At 36.5% G+C, this 25,101-nt stretch overlaps 1 protein-coding gene and 1 long non-coding RNA gene across 2 annotated transcripts; one reads left to right on the top strand and one right to left on the bottom strand.

Moving 5' to 3' along the window:
• Window positions 1-449: 449 nt before the first annotated feature.
• gcat (glycine C-acetyltransferase) lies at window positions 450-11,387 on the bottom strand. Its single transcript, XM_053515051.1, has 9 exons — window positions 11,075-11,387; window positions 10,141-10,271; window positions 9,960-10,061; window positions 8,889-9,035; window positions 8,282-8,436; window positions 2,511-2,593; window positions 1,389-1,560; window positions 1,003-1,124; window positions 450-771 (listed from the first exon to the last, which is right to left on the bottom strand). The coding sequence occupies exons 1-9, from the start codon at window positions 11,292-11,294 to the stop codon at window positions 620-622; spliced, it is 1,284 nt and encodes a 427-aa protein (XP_053371026.1). The 5' UTR covers window positions 11,295-11,387; the 3' UTR covers window positions 450-619.
• Window positions 11,388-11,879: 492 nt separating this feature from the next.
• LOC128544764 (uncharacterized) lies at window positions 11,880-23,484 on the top strand. The gene is made up of 3 exons (XR_008365816.1): window positions 11,880-12,142; window positions 15,134-15,208; window positions 20,990-23,484. It is a non-coding gene; the product is annotated as an uncharacterized LOC128544764 (long non-coding RNA).
• Window positions 23,485-25,101: the final 1,617 nt, after the last annotated feature.

Below are 25,101 nucleotides of genomic sequence, written 5' to 3'. Positions count from 1 at the left end.
TGATGCCACTGGACAATTCATTAATAATTAAATAATAAAGTAACTGCAACCACTGGTCATTGATAGCTTAATATTAAAATAAAATCATCCAGCTACATTATATATTTCCCTAGCACACATCTTAGAAATCAGCTGTTCACTTAATCAACTGTTTTGATTCTTAATCCAACAAATTGCTAAATGGAATATAGGGAAAAATGTAAATGACAACTTTAAATAAAAAACACTTTTTAAAGTCGCTCTGGATAAGAGCGTCTGCTAAATGCCTAAATGTAAACGAATAAATATTCACTTTGAGTAAATGTGACTTATTTACTAGTCTATAGTATTCACTATAGACAATGGCTACAAATGTGTCTAATTCTCGCAGGTGTTGGATAGTTGGTTTACTCTGGTTTTTGTTTATTATATACACAATATTACAAAAAAGACAAAAAGGGCAGAAAAAATTTTGTGCGAAGTATTTATTACTGCAATCTCATTCATTTTCACCCCATGCATCTTAGCAGAATCAGGCTACAGTATGTTAAGTCTTATTGTAACAGTCTAGTTCCATTAAGCTGCTCTTTTGTCAAGTTGTTATAGGTATTTAGCTCAGCTACTGATGGTTGAGATAACATTAAGATATGACTCCATGCTTTCGGCCAGTCTGTATGAAGGCGTCTACGGCACGATCGATGTCTGACTCAGTGTGTGCAGCCGAGATCTGAACCCGGATACGAGCTTTTCCTTTGGGAACCACGGGATAGGAGAATCCAATCACATATACACCTGATAAAAAAAATTAAAGAAAAAAAAAAAAAAAAAAAATACTGGTTTAGATGAACAATGTGACTTACTTTTTTTAGGCCCATCATACAGTCACATATTTTTATTTATATTTTAGTATTTTTGTTAAATAATCAGTAATTAATTGGCAATTATAACATTCTACATTACAATTTTAAAATAAAAAGTCACAATAAAATTACAGAAAGCTGTTAAATTTGACTGAGTTCTTACCCAGTTTCAGCATGTCATCAGCCATAATGGAAGCCAGACGAGCATCTCCCAGCATCACAGGGCAGATTGGATGAGCTGTGCCTGCAATGGTGAATCCAGCCTGTGTCATCTTGTTTCTAAACCTTGTGGAAATAATCAGAGACATATTTTCATTTACATTGGTAAAACGTGTTACAGAAACTCCGCAATGGGACTAAACAATTTGACACAAGAACATTTGAAGTAAAATGTCTCATTGTTTGATCAGCTTAGGGATCATTATGTAACAGGTACATGGCTGTTTTTCAGAATGCTTATCTTTCTACCACTATGAGATACACCCTAGCCTGTGCAACTCTCCCAGCAGAGCTACTGCCCTACCATTTATTCCTACAGTAAACTCCTACCTCATGGTTTTGGCAGCCATGCTCTGTGCAATTTCATTAGATGCCAGCAGTAGTTCCACTGCACGAGTAGCAGAGCCCACCACCGGAGGGGGTAGAGAGTTGGAAAAGAGGTAAGGACGAGAGCGCTGCCTGAGTAGGTCAATTAAAGGTTTTGGTCCAACAGTGTAACCACCTGAAAGAATGAAGGACACCTTTAGGGTTAGTTTTATATTTATATAGCATATCAAAAACAAACATTTAAACAGTCTGCATAGTCAACACTGTTGAGGTAAGTGATATACTCCAAAAAATTATATTTCTGTATTTTTAGACTGAATGGCGATACACAAAATATATCTCTGTACTTTCTATGAAGTCTACAAAGTAGTTGTCCACAAAGGAAAACTGTAGAGCCCAGAGATGACATAGAGAAATAAATATATATTGAGGCAACACTTTATTTCAGCAAACACTCCAAATGCTATTGCATGTGCACAAGATAGAATTTAAGCGTTGATTGATTCATGCAGAATACAATGATCAGCCACTAATATAAAAACCACCAAGGTTTCATTGTGCTGTGCCAGAATGTGGAGCCTTTGTGGACTGGAGTTATTTGTCTCATTTGGACTGAGATCTTGGGAGGATGGAGGTTGGGTTTTGACAGCCTTGGGTATGTCTTTCTTTGCCTACTGGGCCCTGTGGATGGCGGGCTGTGGTGCACAGGGTCCATGACCCTGCCGCCAGTTTGCTGGTGTATAGTTGGTGATTAATGTTGTTCAATTCACCTGGTGGTGTTAGTGTCACAATGTCACAAAAACAAACTATCGTTTACTATGTCACGATGTATAGGCATTTTTAAGATTCATTTTAGATTAGGGAGGCAATATGGAGTTGCTAGTTAATGCATTATCATCAATTAGAGCATCATAACAAGAGCTGTAGTTTTAGAGTTGCTCTGACCAAATAACGTAGCCTTTAAAATTTGGTCCTTGTCAGAGTTACTCAAATCCATACGCTTGCCTATTTTTTCTACTTTGAAATCATATATAAATAGATTTATAAGGTACTAACCCAAACAACTTTCGTACTCAAAATGCACAATTTATGTGCGAATTAACTCAAAGTTGTAGCAACACTTACCGGCTGCACCTCCAAGAGCTTTTCCAAGAGTGGAATTCACTATGTGCACCTTATCCATCACTCCCAACAGCTCATCAGTACCTCTAGGTAAAACATATAATTCTAAGAGTCATTACAATAAGCAATATGCACAGTATGAGACTGACATGCACAGAGAGAAAACTTTCCTATCATTTCATTACCTAAGATATTAAACAAAAATTTTGATATATGCACCACACACTGTGATGGGAAATGTTCATTGTGCCTTCCTGTGTGTATGATAAGGAAAGGATTTTAGTTTTAGGATTGACTTTGGGAGTGTGAGTTTATGTTCATGCAAGACAAGGAAGGTTTCTGCGAAAGGGGAGTCAGGACAAAAGTATGAAATATGCCACCAAATTTCTTGGTGTCAAGAAGTGGGATTCTGCTCTGAGAGACTTGAGGATGCACATCCTGGAGCATTTGTCTTGGCCTCTTCAAAAAAATTTAACATATAGTGGGAGAGAACATGGGAAAAAAATCAACACAGCATCGGAATCATAAAGAACTTATAGAAGGTGAGTAGACATTTGGATTGGATATTTGTGTGGTATTCTTGTCTAACCATTTCCAAAAAGGCAGACTTAGACTTGGTCCTATTTATGGTCTGGAACCAGTACAGATTCTCATGTACCAATGTTCTTTGGTAGATAATTTATTGAAAACCTTTTTGGCAGTGATTTGAGATAAATCTAGCATCACAGCTGACAAGCTAGACGTACAGGACTCCGGGCGTAAAAGAATACTAAAAAGACGTCAAAATGGCAGCAGTGACCAAGTTTGCAGAGTTAAAGTTCAGCAAGGTCTTATACAGATTCTGTTCAGAGTTCTGTCCTACGACACTCAAATCGCCCATCTTCTGGGCAGAAAGCTGGGAGTAGACTGTACTCGTGTTAGAGTCACATGGCCGGATAAGAACATTTAGGCATTTACATTTAGGCATTTGGCAGACGCTCTTATCCAGAGCGACTTACAAAAAGTGCTTTAATGTTTACATCATTGGATACATACTTACATCCATTCACATGAGACATCCTCTCCGCTGATTCATACGTGTAAAACGTTCATCACCAAACTGACTAAGGCCTGCACGGCTGCCTTTCCAGTAAAAATGGACATGACCAAAATTGCAATGTGCAAACGGGACCAAAAGAAATGATCTCACTTTATCTCCACTGCATCACTATGAGGACAGCCTGATAGTGAGTAAGAAAAAGAATGACTCAGAAAGTGGGTGAAAGCAGTTGAGCATCTGCTCAAGAGTTCTGCTCAACACACTTGTGCAGTAGAATGAGACTTGCCCAGGGTGAACACTAGGTCAGGAATATCACATTCTTTGACAATAAAGAACGCATTTTCACACGCCACATATTCACTGTTTTTGGAAGAAGTTTAGGAAAGTGAGTACAAAGGGCTAGTTTTTGTGACTGAAAAATCACCACCAACCCAATTGTCAGTTACAGTGCTTACATGAAGGATTATAGCATGCGTCTACTGTAAATTGGGTAGTGACCACTGGGTGAAAAGTGAAAATCTGTTTCACACACAAAACACAAAGATTCTATTTCACAAGGAAATGAGGAAGCAGATCCAGCACTTAAAGCAGCAGCTTAATGTCTACTAACTAATAAACAGAACTTGCTTAAAACGTACTAACTCACAGCAGATCACCTAGATTTACAGGTCATTACTTCTCTACCCCTGAGGAGAGACCAGCATGGAGGAAGGCGAGCTGTGTGGTGAAAAAAGGGGTATGGTATGGGCCCAATAAGTAAACTTGTTTACCCAAGAAATTATTTTTGTACTATGCCAAGTTAATGCACTTTTGAGACCATGTGTCAAAAGGTAGGATGTATAACAGTATCCTTAGGCATTTGTTCACAAAGGGCTTGGCTACCTACCCCCAAAAATGTTGTCAAAAGTGTGTCATTTATGCCACAAACAAAGTAGGTAGAGGTGTCAACACCTGTCAAAGTGTGCATCCACTTCCACAAAGATTTGGATTTCATCGAGTTAACATCAAGTAAAGGGAAGCGCTACCAGTTAGTTGTAGTTGATGTTCTCGAAATGTGTAGAGGCTTTTCCAACAAAACAAGATGTCAGTGCAGTAGCAAAAGCATTACTGACAGAAATCATTTCACGATGGGGAATTCCAAAATAAATAAAAAAAATAGTAGTGACCATGGAACCCCATTTGTTAATCACTATAACAAGTAGGTGAATATATAGGAATTGACTTAAGACAGCATTGTGTATACCATCCAGCTAGTGGACGATCAGTGTAAAGAGAAAAGTGTTGTGCAAAGACTAGTCTGTCCTGGACAAAACCTGTCCCATAAAGCTATTGCACATTAGGACTAGCACAAGACAATGGGCAAATTTAAGTCTATTTGAATACCAGCCACTGTAAGCAGGTGCTAGAGCCAGACCAGATGACAGAGAACAACTCGAAAAAGAAAAACAACAACTAGAGCATGAGCATGTGGAATTAGGTAGAACTTTATCTAAAACCCCCAATAAATGTCAAAAAGGGTAAAGGTTCACAGATGAGTTTAGTTAGTTGGTTGATGAGGCATCATAATAACATTACAGACTTTTTTACTCATTGTAGTGTCATTTAGCTGCTCATTCTGTGAGTGCAGGTCTTCCTCGGTGCTCACTCAGCATATTACACAAAGCATGATTCAATAACACTAGCAACTAACTAGGGTTAGTTTTATATTTATATAGCATATCAAAAACAAACATTTAAACAGTCTGCATAGTCAACACTGTTGAGGTAAGTGATATACTTCAAAAAATTATATTTCTGTATTTTTAGACTGAATGGCAATACACAAAATATATCTCGGTACTTTCTATGAAGTGCACAAAGTAGTTGTCTACAAAGAAAAACTGTAGAGCCCAGAGATGACATAGAGAAATAAATATATATTGAGGCAACACTTTATTTCAGCAAACACTCCAAATGCTATTGCATGTGCACAAGATAGAATTTAAGCGTTGATTGATTCATGCAGAATACAATGATCAGCCACTAATATAGAAATAATGAGTAAGAAAAAGAATGACTCAGAAAGTGGGTGAAAGCAGATGAGCTTCTGCTCAAGAGTTCTGCTCAACACACTTGTGCAGTAGAATGAGACTTGCCCAGGGTGAACACTAGGTCAGGAATATCACATCCTTTGACAATAAAGAACGCATTTTCACACGCCACATATTCACTGTCTTTGGAAGAAGTTTAGGAAAGTGAGTACAAAGGGCTAGTTTTTGTGACTGAAAAATCCCCACCAACCCAATTGTCAGTTACAGTGCTTACATGAAGGATTATAGCATGCGTCTACTGTAAATTGGGTAGTGTCCACTGGGTGAAAAGTGAAAATCTGTTCCACACACAAAACACAAAGATTCTATTTCACAAGGAAATGAGGAAGCAGATCCAGCACTTAAAGCAGCAGCTTAATGTCTACTAACTAATAAACAGAACTTGCTTAAAACGTACTAACTCACAGCAGATCACCTAGATTTACAGGTCATTACTTCTCTACCACTGAGGAGAGACCAGCATGGAGGAAGGCGAGCTATGTGGTAAAAAAAAAAGGGGTATGGTATGGGCCCAATAAGTAAACTTGTTTACCCAAGAAATTATTTTTGTATGCCTATGCCAAGTTAATGCACATTTGAGACCATGTGTCAAAAGGTAGGATGTATAACAGTATCCTTAGGCATTTGTTCACAAAGGGTTTGGCTACCTACTCCCAAAAATGTAAGGTAGGTAGAGGTGTCAACACCTGTCAAAGTGTGCATCCACTTCCACAAAGACTTGGATTTCATCGAGTTAACATCAAGTAAAGGGAAGCGCTACCATTTAGTTGTAGTTGATGTTCTCGAAATGTGTAGAGGCTTTTCCAACAAAACAAGATGTCAGTGCAGTAGCAAAAGCATTACTGACAGAAATCATTCCACGATGGGGAATTCCAAAAAAAAAAAAAGAAAAAAAAAAAAAAATAATAGTAGTGACCATGGAACCCCATTTGTTAATCACTATAACAAGTAGGTGAATATATAGGAATTGACTTAAGACAGCATTGTGTATACCATCCAGCTAGTGGACGATCAGTGTAAAGAGAAAAGTGTTGTGCAAAGACTAGTCTGTCCTGGACAAAACCTGTCCCATAAAGCTATTGCACATTAGGACTAGCACAAGACAATGGGCAAATTTAAGTCTATTTGAATGCCAGCCACTGTAAGCAGGTGCTAGAGCCAGACCAGATGACAGAGAACAACTCGAAAAAGAAAAACAACAACTAGAGCATGAGCATGTGGAATTAGGTAGAACTTTATCTTAAACCCCCAATAAATGTCAAAAAGAGTGAAGGTTCACAGATGAGTTTAGTTAAATGGTTGATGAGGCATCATAAAAACATTACAGACTTTTTTTACTCATTGTAGTTTCATTTAGCTGCTCATTCTGTGAGTGCAGGTCTTCCTCGGTGCTCACTCAGCATATTACACAAAGCATGATTCAATAACACTAGCAACTTTTGAAGCCCAATGCCAGCTGCCAACTCATATCACAACAACATATGTATAAGTGACACGTATTAAACAAATGTTTTATATGTAAGCTTAGTGTAGTAGCTTAACCTTTATATTCTAAATGCATAAAGATGGAGGAGTTTGTTCTTTACAAATACACAGTAGATGTATATTCATTCCATGTTTCATTTTTTGACTGATTATTTTCATATTTTTTTTTATGTTGTGTTATGACAAAACGGGGGAATTATGATGAAAATTATTAATTGGGCCTTTCTGAGTGGGTGGGTGGGTGGGTGTGGGTGTGGGTGTGATAAGAAAAGAAATTAATGTGTGTTTATGCAAGACAAAGAAGATTTTGAAGATTATCTGCCTGGGAAGTAAAATGGAAGTCAGAGAAAGGGTCAAACTATGGGTCATTCTACAGAAAAGCTTACTATTAATCTTTATGAATCCACAAAAAGTAGAGCTTAATATTTTTTTTAACATTTAATTAAACAATGAATATGTTTTGACACTAACACACTGGTGTTACCTATTATCCTAACATTCTACTTTTTTTTTCTCATTACAGAGAACACTTGGACATTTAGTTAGGCAGAGTAGATGAATGATAAGACCAAAATTACTTATAAATAAATGAATGAATTTTAAATAAATTCGCATGTTTTTAATGTGGTGTGATGGTTTAAAAAATACAGTTTTAATATCAGTAAAAACCACAGTAAAAGCATTTACTCAGACTCTATATACAGTCCTATGTCTTATGTAACTGAGGAAAAGTACAACAGTAGAAACGATAACAATAGAAAATGATTAAAAAAATAAAATTAATAAAGTAAGAAAGTGTATTTCATGATTGAAAGTACATAATATATTTTCTGAAAATACAAAATTTATGTATCTGTTATGTTAATTTAAATGATTTTGTATCAGCAAAAATAAGTGACACCTTTTTTGTAGAATGACTCATATGCTTTGTCATACAAAATAATCCTATATAAAAAAAAAAGAAAAAAAAAGAAGGGATGATGCTCTTCCAATTCTGACCTGTTGCACCGGTTTCCTATTTTTTTCTTTCTACTCAGATAGCACTCTGATGATTGATCTTTTTAATAAATTTCTACCACAACACAAACAAGTTTTTGTATGAAGAATATTAATTTTATACAGTACATGGGAGATGATTTTATGTAACGTCTTCTACTCACCGTCCACGAGAACCCAAGAAACCTGTTGCATGGCATTCGTCGATAAAGACCAACGCTCCATACTGCTCAGCAAGATCACAGATACCCACCAGCGGAGCGACATCACCATCCATAGAGAACACTCCATCAGTTACCACCAGCCTGAGGCGGCAGGACTATATTTAAAAAATAAGACATGCAGTGCTGTGAAAAAGTATTTTCCCCTTCCTGATTTTTTTATTTGATTGAGATTACCAAACAAATTTTTATATTACACAAAGATAACCTGAGAAAATATAAAATGCAGGATTTATTGCAGTTTAATATACAGTATTTTTTTTAAATGTTCCTTATTTGATCAGGTTTTAATGCAGATTAATTCCATGTTAAAAACTTAAAGGTTTTTTAAACAACAAAAGCTAAAAAATGAAGCATAGAAAACTATGGCCAGCTTGGTTTTGCACAACAGGGGACCACAGATGCTAATTCTGAGCTGCATTCAGCCCATTCCAACATGACAGCTATGCCAACCTGGCAGGATGGATATCCTCTTTTCTTAAGATATTTGTCAGGGTGTTAGCCTAGCCTAGCTAGTGCATGGCTACTGAGTATAATCACATGTGTCTACCTGGGACTCTTTCAGCTTTTCCTCCAAATCATCCAGGTTCATGTGCTTGTAGCGGAACCTTTGTGCCCGACACAGTCGAATTCCATCAATGATTGAGGCATGGTTCAGTTCATCAGATAACACGGCATCATCCGGGCCCAGCAGAACCTACAATCATGACACATTTTAATGTTACATTTAATAAGATTTCACATGAATTAAAAAGATTAATTTGAAATATGCATATAATATACTGTGTTAGCAAGCCCACTGCCAAAGTGAGAGCTTTGATTTACTCCCCAGTTCCATATTTTGGTTGCACAAAGAAGGAACATCATGTAGTGCACATGTAATTTGCAGGCTATTGGCTGGCATTTTATCAATAAGCTGTGGTATGCTAAATTTATATGCATTTTAATTGATTTGCCAGGTTGCATACTGTACATGTTGTACTAGAACAGTGGTTCCAACCGTGGTACTGAAGGACACCTTGCCCTGCACATTTAGGCGTCATTTCAGTCCTAATACATTTGATTTAATTGATAAGCTTAACTTTTTGACTGTCAGCAAGATAATAAAACATACATACAACTTTTATTTTTTTGCATATTATTTACATCAGAATGAAATTCTTTTGTAGCAGGGGTTATAGCAAAAAGTCAACCGTGAAAAAGCACATCAAGAGCAAACAGGGTTAAGGGCCTTGTTTAAGGTGGCAGTTTGGTGGACCTGGGGCTTGAACAGCTGACCTTCCAAGCAGAAACCCAGAGCCTTACCACTGCCAAAGAATATTGATGGTCTGTTAAAAATTGGACTCAAACCCACACCTCTGGGGGAGACTGAGACCCTAGCGCACTCAACCTCGCTTCTGCCGATGTGTGCAGTGCAGTAGGTGATGCATTTGGATGTGCAGAACATGTTACATAATTGTGTTGTGCATAATATTTTATTTCATAATATTTTAAATATGCCTCAAATAAATTTTATTTCCAGGAACGCCGGCTAAGCCTTTAAGATGACAATAGAAACAAGAGAATAGGACAGAGCACACATATTCTTATGGTAACAAAATGCTTTAAATAGTAGAAATACCTCAAAGAGACCAGCATTGGCATCAAAACAGCTTGCATACAGGATGCAGTCTTCTCTTTCATGAAACTGAGCTAGCTTCTGCTCCAACTGCTTATGAATATCCTGGGTTTAAATAATCAAAAATAAATGTCTGGTCACAAAAGTCACCGTTTCATTTATTTGTAATGAGCTTTTTCTTCACCTGTGTCCCACAAATGAACCTGACGGAACTCAGACCAGCTCCATATTTCTGCAGCGCTTCAATTCCGGACTTAATGACCTCTGGATGACTGGACAGCCCCAAGTAGTTATTGGCACAGAAGTTCAATATATCTAAAATGTATATAGAGACAAATGAGAAAGCTAAGCTTTGTTTGTGTTTTTATTAGTACCATTGTGGATCTTAGACACACAAATCTGTTAAAAAATTATGTGTAGCTAAAAGGCAAAGTGGCATAAACTGGCATATACAATCTTGTCTTATACACTAAATACATGCAGCATCGATTTGGAGCATAGCCTTTGTTTATGGTACCGTAATAAACATCACAACAACCTAACTTTAAACATAGTGAGAAGTAAGCAATAACATTTTAATAAGCTGTTTCACTTGTTCACACAAAATTACAGGTGATGTAACAAAGCCAAGCTAAGAGATCCTTGTTTTTCTTCCAAAAACTAAGAGATGGTATGATCCACAGTGGGGGTGTTCAAAATTGCCATTCACACCAAAAAGTCCTTTTTAGCTGGGAAAAACATTGCACTGGTCACTATTTATTCATTTTTACACAAACTTGTTCCTTAAACTATTGTGTTTAATTGTGGTGTTGAAGTCTTAATTTAGCTAATTAACGTTCATTTAGCTTAACTTAGTGGACAAAGTTTCTTGCCGTTTGCCAGTGAAATAATTACACACTGTAACAAAGCAATTCATGTTTAATGGGCTGAATGTTCATATGAATGTTGGTTTAATATAATAGAGAGTTATTCCACTCAGAGAGTTACTTTGCGCTTGTGAAATGCAAGTAAACATAATTTAACTTCCTGATTATTTTTTTTTTTTGTGGCAATTGCTCAACATATGTCAGTGCAATATCTCGTGTAAAGTATAAGAATCACTAAAATCCTCCGCTCACCGCCACGAGTGCCGTCCACATTGATATGCGGTCCCTGGCTGGAGGTAATTATTCTCTCCCCTTTCCAGGTCCCAGCGGCGCGGATCGTCTCCAGCTCGCCCTCCAGCACCGACCGCGCCTGCGCGACCGCGGAATAAGCTCGAGTCGAAATTACATTCTGGCTCTTCAGAATTTCCCTCAAAGAAGTTTTGAGTTGGGCACCGATTTTGCAAAGTGACATGGCGCTTTCCGTCAAAGCCGAGAGGGACGTGTTGCAACGACGTCGAACAGCGCACTAACCTACTAACTAGTACACACAACAACCGCCTCACTGTGTTAAACACATCAGTGTAGTACGGGTAGTACGCGCCCTCGCACTGTCACTGTGGGTGTAACGAAATAGACCAATCAAAGCGAGACGTAGGCGTGGCCTCTGGTGCTGCCTTCAAGTGCTTCTTTAAGTCCTGTTTTTTCACACGTTCATCTTGTATTCACATAAGCTCCCAACCAAATGAACATAAGTCCTATGGATTTCAAAATGAAATGAAGTATATATATTTCGTGAAATGAAGTGGACTTTATTTCATTTGTTTAAAAGCTGGACACTCAGTAGAGCATTAAGCTAAAAAATCTACTTAAATGCAATAAAACTGTACACTTTAAAGGGAAAAAATAACTTTGAACATTTGACAGTTTATTCAATGTTTGAATAAACAATTGTTCGTTTTTTCATCATTGTTCATAGACCTACTGAAACAGCTGGGCGGACGCCACATGAACGTGCTTCCGTTTTACGTCATTTACGCGGGAAATCTACGCGCGAGAAGCTGCAGTGAGCCAATGTACAGCGAATGTGGAGCATCTAATGTTTTGCTAAATTTGGGCAAAATGTTATAATTAGTTTACATTACATTAAAAAAAAGATTTAATTTACTGTATTTTATTTTGTGAGTTTCGGGTGCTGAAGATGTGTCTCTGGAGTGAAAAATATTCAACTCACTTTGGATTTTACGCTTTGTATTTAATCTATTTAAAAGGGAAAAACAGAATTGATGATCAATTGAGAACCTCTTATGCTTTTGCTTGAAGGTAAGTATAATTCATAAAATACTTGGTTTGCCTTAGTAGGAGCAAGCGGAATGCATGTCTACTACCTAATAGCTATAAAGTTTGAGATAGAGAGGAAGTAAGAAAAGTAGAGAGTGGGAGAAAGAAGGATAGATGTCCCTAAACTAAAGGCAAATATCAATAAGTAGCAGTGAGCTATTTTTCCAGACGAATGTTGGAGTAAATACTTGTTAGCAGCCATGCCATACCCTCTGGGGTGACTTTATTGTAACAAGGCTCTACATTTTCTTGGCCATGCTCTTATTCTTTGAAACTTACTGACACAGTGGTTTTGAAGCGTTTGGTTTTCTATAGAGCAACAGGGGAAAAGTATAAAATCAAAACACTCTTCTAGAGAGAGGTCATTACAATTCCTTATGTAATATCATATTAAAATAGTATTGTAGAGAATTTACCCTGGGAGGAAGTAGGGTCTTTGCCTCAAAAGTATCTTTTAACGAATAAAGTAAAAGAAGTAACATACAAATTAATTTACCAATGTTATCCGCCCAAAGCCTTTTTTTTTTTAAGGAAATGTAAGTCAGACATTGAGGTAAATTGTTCTAGACAGGTACATAGAAACCAGTGGTTCCAGAAAACAGAAATGAGTGGTTTCTCGATACAGCAAAGAATGAAAAATTACCACGGATGCTTATTGAAAAAAAGGAAAGATGGAGCTGAAAATTTATGCGACAAGAAGAAAAAGCTTTAAAAGCAGATGCTGTGAAATTCTTCAAAGTAACAGATTCTGCCTTTGGCGTGAGGGGAAATTACAGTTCCGCAGGCTCTGACAGCTCTAACATTACATGGTCAGGGACAGAGAGTCTGGATCCAGCAGCCTCAGGGTCAGTGATGATGTTGACCAACACCTCTCCCAGCATTAGCTCGGGCTAGTAAACTAGGTACTCATTTTAATTATTATTGTAGACAATATTAATTGAAAATAAGGCTGGGAAAATATTATTTTGAATCAATATTGACTACAATAATAATTACTAGCATGAGCTGATGCTGCTACTGATTTTATTCCAGATTACCTGTACAGTTTGATTGGCATCGTTTTCACTCAGGTAGATCAGGGGAGAGGTGTTGGTCATCATTAGGCACTGGTTTATCATCACTGACCTGCTGTGATTTTTTACAAATATGACCCGATATATGTTCAGTGATACTTAAAAAGCATTTATTTCTGTATTGCGTTATATTTTTATACTAGTAAGTTGTGATATAAATAAATCTCCACATTAATGAGCCAGGAAGTCCAGGGCCAGTCCGCCCCTGATAGAAACTCTACAAGACTCTTTAAAGTCTAAAACGATAAAACAGTTTTCTTGTATTCTTCATTTTGTGTCATCTTATAGAATCTCCACTTTGTCTTTGTTTTACTATACCCTGGCTTCATCTTCTACTTCTTTGACCTTTTTTAATGTTGTTTATTTAACTGTAAAGAGTTAAAAAAAAAAAAAAACTTGCGGCCATGCAGAAACTCTGGAGCTCTATCCTACTGGTTACTTCTCTGACGCTACGTTACGTCATTCCATTGGGTCCGTCCCCTTCAACGCGAAAACTTGCGCGCGAGTTAGAAGGAAAGGATCAGGGAGCCCGTCGGACAGCGGTGACTTTAACCCGATTGATTCGAGGAAAGAAAAGATCGTTATGGAGTCATATCGCTGCGGTAAATAATGAAACGACGCCGTGCACCAGTTATTAGTTGTTTGGTTTAATCTCGAGCCGCCGGGATTTTCGTTGATTTTTGACTCACGGAGCGCGACCAGAAATCCATGATCTTCCAGGAAATCCCCGTAGCTGCGACCTGTAACATCGATGTTAAAGGAATTTAATAACGCTGGTTATAATGTATATACATTTATATAGCTTGGTTTATTTGTCTTGTCTGTTATTACTTTAAGACATTAGAAATCCCCCAAAGGCCATGTTTTCTTTTTGGATCTTTTAACTAGTCGCGTCGAAGTCGTGAAAACAAATCTACTAAGTTGATGAATATCAATAACAGTTTGTTTTGATGGAACGCCAACTTTGCATCTTTGGTGAAAACTTTTCAGAGGACTGGAAGCGGAGATAAACCGTGTTTGTGCTCTAATGAAGACTTTGTGCTCTAATAAAGTCTGCGAAAAATCCGCGTTTAGCTCCGCTCCGCTCCGCGTTATCATTATTATCATTATAAAGCATTTAAAAACGCGGACAGCTTTAACATACTAACCCCGAGTGCCATGTCTTTTGTTTGTGAGTTATTAGTTTTGTCATGTCGCCTAGTTATACTTTGAATGACTATTAGCAGAGAAATTACACAAAATGGAGGATTTATTAAATCCACAACTCTCTAACTCAAAAATAATCCGGTTGATAAATAACAAATAAGTCTAATTGTATAAGAGTTATAATTTCACCTGGTGCAAGGACTGTAGTTCTTTATCTTATTATGTTTAGGGCAGATGCCAGATACCGATACCTTGACTTTCATACCAGTTTAGAAACCGATTTTGTAAGATCAGTTTGAACTGACAGAGAGACTTGATTGATTCACTTAAAAAAGGCTCATGTCAACTCATTTTGTTTAAAGATGAGTCCGTCGCCCCACGCCACCCCCTCGTTAGTTAAGACAGTTTCCTGCAGGTTGAGAGATGTGTGCTTTGGTAATGTCAAACTGAAAATGCACATTCTTTATGCTCTTTTAGTATGTTCATGCATGAGCCTTTATGCTAACGTAGTTCCTTTGGCTGTTCTTTCACTCATGACGAGAAGCCTAGCACTTTTATTATATACTGTAGCTAGCCTACCTCCCGAACCACAGACTGAATATACAGTTCTGAAAATCCTGCTCATGTGAGCCCTCTGGGCGTTGGATTTGTAGGTGTTAAGTCTGTGGTTTTTTTGCGTTATAGAGAAATACATTTTCATCAGGCATGCTGAGTTTCTTAGAACGTCACTTATCTTTCTTATTTTTTGTTCCAGGTTCTAGGTTCAAATGGATTCAACGCACGCTATGTTCAGTCTTCCGATTTCTCATGTGTGGCTGTGGCCAGTCAGGTAAATATACTTTTGACCAAATTACACACAGTAATGATATACAATAATTAATTGAATTAAACAGTAGAGAGTGGCTCTCGTATTTTAACATTAATTAAGGCATGGAAAACCCATACTGGATCTGGATGAAGTCCAGTATTTCCCAAAATCTGAAATATACTTGCAGTGGTAGCCAGTGGAACAAGCTGGGATTACTTGCTAGGACAAAAGTGGTCTACTACATACAACAAACACCAAATGCATATGAACCTTAACACAATATTTATTTGATATTTCTATTAATTTTACATTTCTGATATACAACCTACTAACCCACCCTTCCATCTATGCATATGTGAAGAGTAAGATCTAAACACTCTTTGGCGTACATGATGAACTGAATTTCATTTTATTTTAGCCAACTATACAAACATGACTGGGCAAAAAAAAAAAAAAGAAAGAAAGAGTCACATAGGCAAAGAAACAGCACAGATTCATGAGATCACCCATGCCTATGCAACATAATAATAATAATAATAATAAAAGCATGCACATTTTGTGAGTTGTACATTTTTGTGACATCATTCCCATATTCCATGAGCAGGGAATTTTACAAATTTGTAAAACTAACGTCAAAAATAGACTTTGGTTCTACATGTCATATCCAAAAACCTAAATGCTCAGTTTGGTGCCTGAAGCCTTCCCGATTGACACATACCATCAAGATATACTGTATAAGTAGTTGGTTTTGTTTTTTTTAATCCATGCCGTTTTAAAGATTAATCCATTCCCGCTTGTGAAACTGTGCTTCTTGCAGAGCATGTGTGACTAACAGTATGCTCTTTTTATTTTTTCATGACAGCTGTCATTTACTGTCTTAGTTCACCACTCTTGTGATAAAATAAACAGGTACAGTAACTGTAGCGCAAGAAGGAACTGTTTTGTTTAAATTTCAATAATCACAGCTTATAGCTTATGAAAAAATACAGTATCCCAAAATGTTAGAATATTTCGTTAGAGCAATCAAAAAAGGATTTACCGTACACTTACGTCTAGCTTATGAAAAGTGTGTTAATTTAGGCACTTAGTACATGATTGGGGCTCCTTTAGCACACATTACTGCATCAGTGCAGTATGTCATAGAGGTGATCTGCCTGTGACTATTAAACTCCACTTCCTGAAGTCCAATCTTCATCCACCGACTTTCATCTAAATCCTGTAGAGTTCTCCCTTGTTCTTTATTTAGCTTTAATTGTTTTCCTTAAGGCTGCTTTTATTTCTGATGCTTATCTTTTCCTACCACACTTTTCCTTCCAGTCAGCCTATGAATATGCTTTAATATTGGCTGTCAGTTCAGTAGTCTTCACCATGATTGCACGTAATAATCTAGACTGAGAAATAGGTGGGATTTATACTACTTTATGAGAAGTAAATTAGTCAAACTTTAAATTAAATATTTTATTATTTTGATGTACAGTACTGGATTTTATTAATTAAAAGGTTTGAAATATTTCACTTTGTATAACGAATCTAGAAAAGTTTCACTTCTTGAATTAAATTACATGAAAATAAGTAATATTAAATTTTGGGAAAGAAAACGTTTTTAAAGTGAAACAAACGTAATTCTTATGCTCAGTCAGAGATAACTAATGTACCTACTGTATCTAATGCACTTCACTTAACATCCACTGAATAATGTTACATAGAACCAGCCAAGTAGACTAAGTGCATACACATGCATGTTTGTGCTTTCTCATCGACATTATTTAAATAAGTGGAAAAAAATTTGCGTGACAGCCTTGATTAATAGCAGTACAATACTAATACAAGGCATAATCATATCCAAACTCATTGTGTAATGGGTTTCCATTACATATTTAGTTTTTATTGTATCACCCTCACTTAAGTGAGTTTGTACTTGTAAACTTGTAAATATTCTATTAAAATCACAAACACCAATTCTTTTTTTTAACGTTATGGTTAAAATCACAGTCTAAAACATTGAACATTTTGTATAACCTATAGCTGCATAACGAAGTGTTTGTATACTATAATACATATTTCACAGAAGCATAGGAAACCTTATCAGTTATTTACTGTCCCACTGTTGCATGTTAGGCTTTTAGATAAATAGTTAATAAAAATTGTTATAAAAATTCTGGAATCTGGAAGACCACTACATATAAAATGGCCTCAGGAAGAGGGGTTTCATTTTGGGTTTGTGTGCTTCACATCCACGCTGTAGTTTAAATGTCCTCTTAGTTACAGTTTAGCAAAAATGTTTTGGTGATTTTCATGGTGAAAGTTGCTAGCTCTTGCATTACACATTAATAGATTAATTATGCTTCAAACAGTTAACAAATCTCTGAGAATTAAAACCTCTACACATTACTACTGAAGTGTGGTGTTGCTCTTATTAAAAACATTTCCCACTCCATTAGGGTTAAGGGCCTCACTCAAGGGCCCAACAATGGCAACCTGGTGGAGCTAGGGCTTGAACTGCCGATCTTCCAATCAGTAACTCAGTGTTTTAGCCCTCTGAACCACACCGCATGTAAAATATTTACATCCTGTTTGGCACCAACAGACTTGCACTTGTCAGTGTCACTGAGATCACATTTTCATCATGTTATGTTAGTTTGATGTAACTGAAGCTCTTGACCCATAATTAAATGATTCTTATGTTGCGCTGCTACTTCCTGATTGTCAGATTATATAATTGAACGAACGAGAAACACAGGTGTTTCTTTTAAAGTGGCAGTTCAATGTATGTATATCTAATAGGCACTTATTTGTTAAAATGTTTTGACATGCTAATTGTCAAATGCTATAGCAATAACATAGCATAAAATGCTATAACATGCGGCACACTAGAGAGGAAAAACACGAGTTATAGAATAGAAGAGAGGCCGGGAACCTTTTTGGCTGAGAGAGCCGTGAACGCCAGATATTTTAAAATGTAATTCCGTGAGAGCCATACAACATGTTTAAAACTAAATACAAGTAAATGTTTGCATATTATGTAAGACCAACACTTTTAAAGTACAATAAGTCTCTAAGGTTAATGCAGGCGTTGAGACTTCCATACGTTAAACATGATCGTAGGTTGGTCTTAATGTTCTTTAGATGTGAGAAAGGCTGCTCACATTCATACGTAGAGCCAAACATGTCATTACAGCAATACTCACATGCTGCAGTGTGTGGTATGTGATGGGAAGCGCAAGTCTTGTCCTAAGTTTTCTCCCCAATTGCTCTGCTTGCTGTTGTGAACCTATTCACCCACTTGTCTCAGGCCTTCAGGTCAGCAGCTTGTGGTTTAAAAACTCTGATATAGACCGGGGATGTAACTCATCTTGGCGCTCACAAAATTCTCCAAAGCGTGCTTTGAATGACTGCAGGAGATTAGATGTGAAGCCCGCTAGCTGCTGAAGATCAAGATGTTGAGCAGGGTCACTTGTTGTGCATGCATCTTTAAACTCCCCAAGTTTGTCAAAGTGTAGAAAACGACCTGTTTCAATGTCGGGAACGAAGAGTTTTTGCTTGTTCTCAAATGCAAACACTGCTTGTTGAAGGGATAAGACTGTATTTTTAACGCCTTGCATTTTCACATTGAGCTGGTTCAGATGTTCAGTCATGTCCACGAGATAGTAGAACTTCAGGAGCCACGCAGTGTTAGCTAACTCAGGATGCTCAGTGTTTTTCATTTCAAGAAAAGTCCGGATTTCGCTCAGACAAGCCGCTGTTACGGTTTCCAATTTAGTTGTTATGTTTGCTTTTGCTGTCTAAGGGAGATAGGAAGCCGACATAAGAAAAAATTAAAAAAGGAAGTTTAATATATTGAAGACCGTCACTGATTACAAGTTTAAGGAGTCACTTATGAACAGGAATGAGACAAACCCGAGAGTAACACTAAGGTTTAGGAAACTGTAATAATTTAAAGCACCAAAACACACACCCAGTTGCTCTAAGGTTACAGTGGATACCAGTAGTATAAGTAGAGAAAGAAATAACATTTACAGAAAATGTATACAAAATATAAAAACTTTTTTTTTTAAAAACACATTCAACGGTGGGAGCCATGAGCAGAGCTTAAATCAAATAAATAAATAAAACAAAACACTTTCTAACTTATGCGCGGCAGTCACTCTAACCTATAAACAAAGCGAAAACAAAACCAGGGCGTAAGATGCCCACTAACTAGCCCTTGCTCTACGTGCTGCTTATGTATATCCTAGGGCATACTAACCTGGACTCAACACCGCAAATGGAAATACATCCAAGAACTCGTACCAGGAGCAGTCAGACCAAAACAATACTCGTAGAGAGAGCTTAGTGTAAAACACACCATTCACAAATCACAGACACAACATTTAAAACACCGTAAGTATAGCGTCACCATAACAACAATATATATGAATGAAACAAAAAGCCGCGCCTCTGGCTGCTGGAAACACTTCTGGGTTATTATACTCGGCTAGGGCTGCCTCATCCCCTCCGGGAATCGCTATCGCGCTGGAAACAAGGATTGACAGTTGCGATATCCAATCCCAGGACCTGAAAGACATAGGCACCAAAGCACATGCGGCATACCCGAAAATACTACGGGACGTAACACCGCGAAAGCCATGGTGAATGGCTTTCCGTTTCTCAGAATTGCTAAAGCACCAGCAACGCTAGCTGAATTCCAGTCACCTTGTTGGGTCCAAACGGAGTTGCTGCTGACTACCTTGCACTCTGCACAGTAGCTCTTGACATGCTTTCTTCCTGCTGTCCCCCGCAGGATATTTCGATGCAAATGTAGTATGGTGTGTGTCGAAGTGACGCTTTATATTTGACCGTTCCATCGATGCAATTTTATCATTGCAAATTAGACACACTGCAGAACCTGCTCTCTCCACAAAGGCAAATTCCTCTGTCCATTTCTGCTGAAAAGTTCGATAGTCCTCATCTTTTTTTCTTTTAGCCATCTTCTTCGATAAAAGGGTTGCTGCAATTAGCTAGCTGACTACTTAATTAAAAGGAAGGAAGCTTACTGCCTAACCTCACAACGACCTGTGTACGTTACACATTATCCAATAAAATTTTGGTGTTGTCCCGGAGGACAGCTGTGATTGGCTTCATCCACCCGCAACCATAAAAATGAGTGGTAGGAAATTAATGAAGATTGAAATACATGAGAATGTTTTATATTTTTGACATTATTATTATTTTTAATTAAAGATTTGTCTGCGAACAAGATGCGGCCATCAAAAGAGCCACATCTGGCTCGCGAGCCATAGGTTCCCGACCCTGGTAAAGAATACATGTTCACTATTGTGTTGTATATTGTGAACAGAGGGGAATTTGTGTTTGACCTCACCTTTGTAAATTATTCTAGAATCAAGACTTAATTTTTGGAGGTCAACATATTTAACATAAAAACCTCATATATAAGAGAGGAAAACATTAAAGTTTATTACAAGTTTATTTTTCCACATTTAGTTTTTTATGCAGTTGGCACTAATGAGAACAATCACAATAAAAAAAAACTGATTAAAGTAAAATATTTTTACAGGGGCTACTTTATTTTTTTTGTAATCGCCTTAACAATGTGTCAAATTGATATCGCAGCTTTTATAGCATGTCTATTACAGTAATGTATCATTCAGCTCTACTTGTACAGTATATTAGGGACCATGAGAGGCCAATAATTTATTGTAGTCCTCTGTTAACAAATGAGTAAGGTCAAATGAAAGTATACAAATGGAATTCACTTGGTTTTAAGGTTTGTAATCGCAGAACTGTTCTGATTTTTGTTAATAGGAGAAGATGAAGTTAAACTTTCTGTGCAGGAGACCACGCCGGCTATGCAACCACTTTTAAACACGAGTTCTGTAAGACTCTGGTACTGAAACTGGGTGAATCACCACCAGAGAAGCACAGCACAACAAGAACACCATGGAAGATGTCATCATATAACATGTGCCTTCTGGCTACTATTTAATTCCTGTAGCCTAATTAGTCTCAGAGATTCTCAGTCCTCCAGATTTGTTCATGTGGAAGTTATGTCATGTCAACTTCTATATGGAAACTGTTGCATCCTGAGCCACCTTCTGTTATCAGTGGAACTGAAGATATCATGAATCATCAAACCTGATAAATCTTCAGCCTTGGGAGATTTTTTAATATACTGTGGATATCTTTTCTGTACATATGTACATGTGCTTGGCAGTGTTTTGTCCTTTTTTTTTTTCCTTTTTGCTATACACTTTTAATCTAATTGTGCAATTCAACTCTTGCACTTTTTAATGTAAGGTTAAACCTTGGAAAAATGTGATCATGTGACGCTCAGCAGACACACACATACTACTCGTATGTCAAGAATTGCTCTTTTACCAAGTTAAAATTTATTTTAAAATTTAGCTTGTCTTGCCAAACTGAGTTACTCGCAATCCATGTTAACACATTTTTTAAAATAATTTTAACTGTAACACCAATTTTATAGCACTCTTTTATAGCATTATATTCCATTCCTGTAGCGTAGGTTTTTAATTTAGCAATTTAATAAAAATAATTCAGTTGTTTGTTAGTTTATTCAGCCCTCTTTCTCCAAATTGTTCTTTAAGTATTATTGAGTAATATTTGGGGTGATTAAAAAAATGAAGGTAAAAAAATAGATGATGATGCTGTATTAATTTAATTAGTAAAAATGGGGCTTTTAGTGTAATGGAATGTATTGAGAGCTTAAAATGCGGTGAACTTAACGTTTCTCATGTAAATATATGGTCTATTATATATGTATGTATTGTAAACATATCATGCATCAATGTTATGTGTAATTGCTCTTTATCATTATTGTAAATTAAGCTTTTGCTTTCTCTGAGTCTCATTTACCGGGCTGCTTTTACACTAGACACAATTGCTTACTTAACACTGCCTCCACTCTCTTACTGGCCCACTTTTACATTAATAATACTGTACTGTTCTGTACCCGATTACTCTTGCGTACTTACTGTAAGCTCCTCGACACAGCAGATGGCAGTATGCACATAGTTGGTTTGTGATCTGGCGATAAATGCAAAGCTGTCATTGTATATACATTTATTCCCCTACATACAAATGAGTTTCGTTCCAAAGGGCTCATTCGTAAGTCCAATTCGTAATTGCATCAAACCTCTAGGTACTAGGATATTAACACAGTATATTACAGTACACTGCTCTTAAGAATTGTGTCGATGGTTGAATGATTCATGTTAAAAAAAACAAGCAATAAATGCCATCTTTTTACCTCGCTCAGTTTTCTCAAGGATGCATGCTGCACGCACGCGCCGATGTATGGCGGACATGTGATCTAACTTCTGCTATTGAACATGCTCGAATGTTTGTTCGTATCTTCGAAAGTTTATAACTCGATTTGTCATTTGTAGTGGACTTACTGTATAGCTGAGACTAATAACATTGATGACACGGCATTAAAAACAGCAGCCCATTCAGTGTTTAGGTACAGTCAGTTTTTATATTTGATTCAAATCATGCTGAAGTACAGGTGTAATTTGCACGTGCCTGTACTTCTCATAGTGTAAAAGCACTTGTGTAAATTTATTTTATTTATTTTGTTTTTATTCCTTATTTGTACTTATAATGCATATGTTTACCCCCAAAATACATCATATACAGCATGAAGTGAGTTGCTATTTACATCAATTGCCTTTGGGTTTTTTTTTTTGTAATCGATATTCGAAGTCAGTTTTGGCATATAGACTTGGTGGGATTCTTTCAAAAAATTACTTAAAAAAATGAATGCATTCAAAAAGCAGAATAGATTGATATTAATATTAAATCTATAATAGCTAGCTTATATATCGACATTTGTCCCATCACAATCCTTTAACCTGTTAAAGAAAGTTTAGCTTTATATTAGATAACACATCTAAACGTATTTTAAAGTGTAAATGTATTTTAATTATATTTATAAGACATCTAAAAATAAAAAAGTGTATTGTTAAATTATTTTTTTCCCAGCTATCTACTGTACACACTGAAATGTTACACTGACTAGGTATCTAATAAACACCATATCTTTTAATACGCATACAAAATGAACTGTATGGCTTATAACTTGTTAATGCACAGAAATAACATTTTGTAAGGTTGAATATCTTGTGCTTTGTTTTCACTAAGTTGTACTTCTTTTATTGCCAGAGAGTGAATCATAGATGAGAAATTAAAAAAGTAGATTGGATAAAGTTTTGCCTTAAAAAAAACGTTAAAAATCGTTTAAAAATCATTAATACCCCTTCATCGCTGTTATTTCTGCACTGAAAATGTTAATTAATCCCAGGAAAAATAGTAAGTTTTTCAAATTAAAATTTTTTCGAATCAATGTTTATTGGTGCAAGTGTTTGTCTACATTGTGCAAGTTATTAGGAGCTTATTTTAAAGTAGATTATCAAATTTGGCTCATAACTGCATAACGGTTGAATCGCTTTTACTCACCATTTTTATTTAATTTATGGCGCAGGGTAACCTTCAGGCAGATATCTAAGTACTGCAAAAGATTAATTAAATTCTGTCCTGTGGTTGATTCAAGCGCTCCAATGTATGAAACGTAAGAATATCATATATATCTAGAGAGAGAGAAAGAGAGATGAATAGGTAGAAAGTATACTTAGGTGGGATAGGAAGGTGGGGGAGGCCAAAATAGTGCAAGCAAAAAATCATGCTATTTCTTGACTAAGTATATAGAATAATCAAGAGAGTAGCTCGACAGTAGTTGTGTAAATTGGTTGCTGAAGGTGTTTTTGAAGAAAATTTATGGAAGTAAATTGGCATTATAATGAGTTGAATCATATCATTTATATAAAAAAGTTTATTTATTTAATATTTTTATTTAAAAATTTAATCGGCTGAATAGTAAATACTGCTCAATTTATTAAATTTAAATATTTGAATAAAAAAATTGGACTTCAATATTTTTGCATTTATTTCCACTGAATTTCTCAATAGTTCATAACAAGATGTGAAACTTGAAGTTCAATTTAGGTCTAAAAACTGAACTCAAGTCAAAATTCAAGCTGGGAAATTCAAACACTAAACATCCAGGAGATCCAGGTAAAGCAGTCGAACCTGAATGGAATCCATTCTGATGTGCCAGAGGCCAGAGGACAGTTCTTTGGTAAGTGCATGTACCTGCAAAGTGTTAATTGTAAATTGTTAGATATTCTAGTAATTTTGATAGTTTAGTCAAAGTTTAGCTAAAAGTTAGCAAGCTAGCATGACACTAAGACTGATGTCACACACACACACACACACACGAGAGAGAGATACACAGTGGTGGCCAAAGGTATTAAGACAAGATAAGCCATGTATTAATTCCCACCGTACACAAAACAGGTGATGTCACTCATTAATTCAGATCTGGCTGAAGAGTTGTGTTAATCAAAATCAGCTTCTTAAGTTAATTGACAGAACGAATAAGTGGTAGGACTTTATTTTCTGCCTCTACACAAAATGCCTAAAACTCAGGGATTCTTAAATGAATTGTGAACTTCTGTGGGAAATTTGTGTATGATCTTCAGGAAACAATCAAACAGGCATGGATTAAGGGGGTGACACCAGAGTACTGTGGACATCTTTCTGACTCAACAGGTTTTGAAGAATAAAGCATTGTACTGCATGTATAGCAACATTTAATTGCGTTAAATATGACGTGTCATCGTTTAAATGTTTGAGATTAGCATGAAAACACTGATTTTTACTTCTGTCTCAATACTTTTGGCCACCACTGTATATATTTATTATAAAGGTAGATATGATGATGTTGAACTTATGTATGTGTGAGTATATTCTGTAATGCAACTTGATTTAGTCCTTGATCTTTTTAATGTTTTTGCTTTCAATATAGGTTGTTCTCCAGCGCATTGCCAGGCCTCACA

This window comes from Clarias gariepinus, chromosome 16 (assembly GCF_024256425.1).
Source record: "Clarias gariepinus isolate MV-2021 ecotype Netherlands chromosome 16, CGAR_prim_01v2, whole genome shotgun sequence".
NCBI lineage: Eukaryota > Metazoa > Chordata > Actinopteri > Siluriformes > Clariidae > Clarias > Clarias gariepinus.
Note: the sequence above shows the minus strand (reverse complement) of the source record. Positions and strands in the feature narration are given on the sequence as shown.

What these genes read in the sequence shown, in the direction of transcription:
- gcat (XM_053515051.1), bottom strand. Translation starts at nt 11,294, where the DNA reads ATGTCACTTTGCAAAATCGGTGCCCAACTCAAAACTTCTTTGAGGGAA. An exon ending in GGTTCATTTGTGGGACACAG is followed by an intron (nt 10,062 to 10,140) that starts GTGAAGAAAAAG and finishes ATTTAAACCCAG; the next exon opens with GATATTCATAAGCAGTTGGA. An exon ending in TGATGACATGCTGAAACTGG is followed by an intron (nt 772 to 1,002) that starts GTAAGAACTCAG and finishes TTTTTTTATCAG; the next exon opens with GTGTATATGTGATTGGATTC.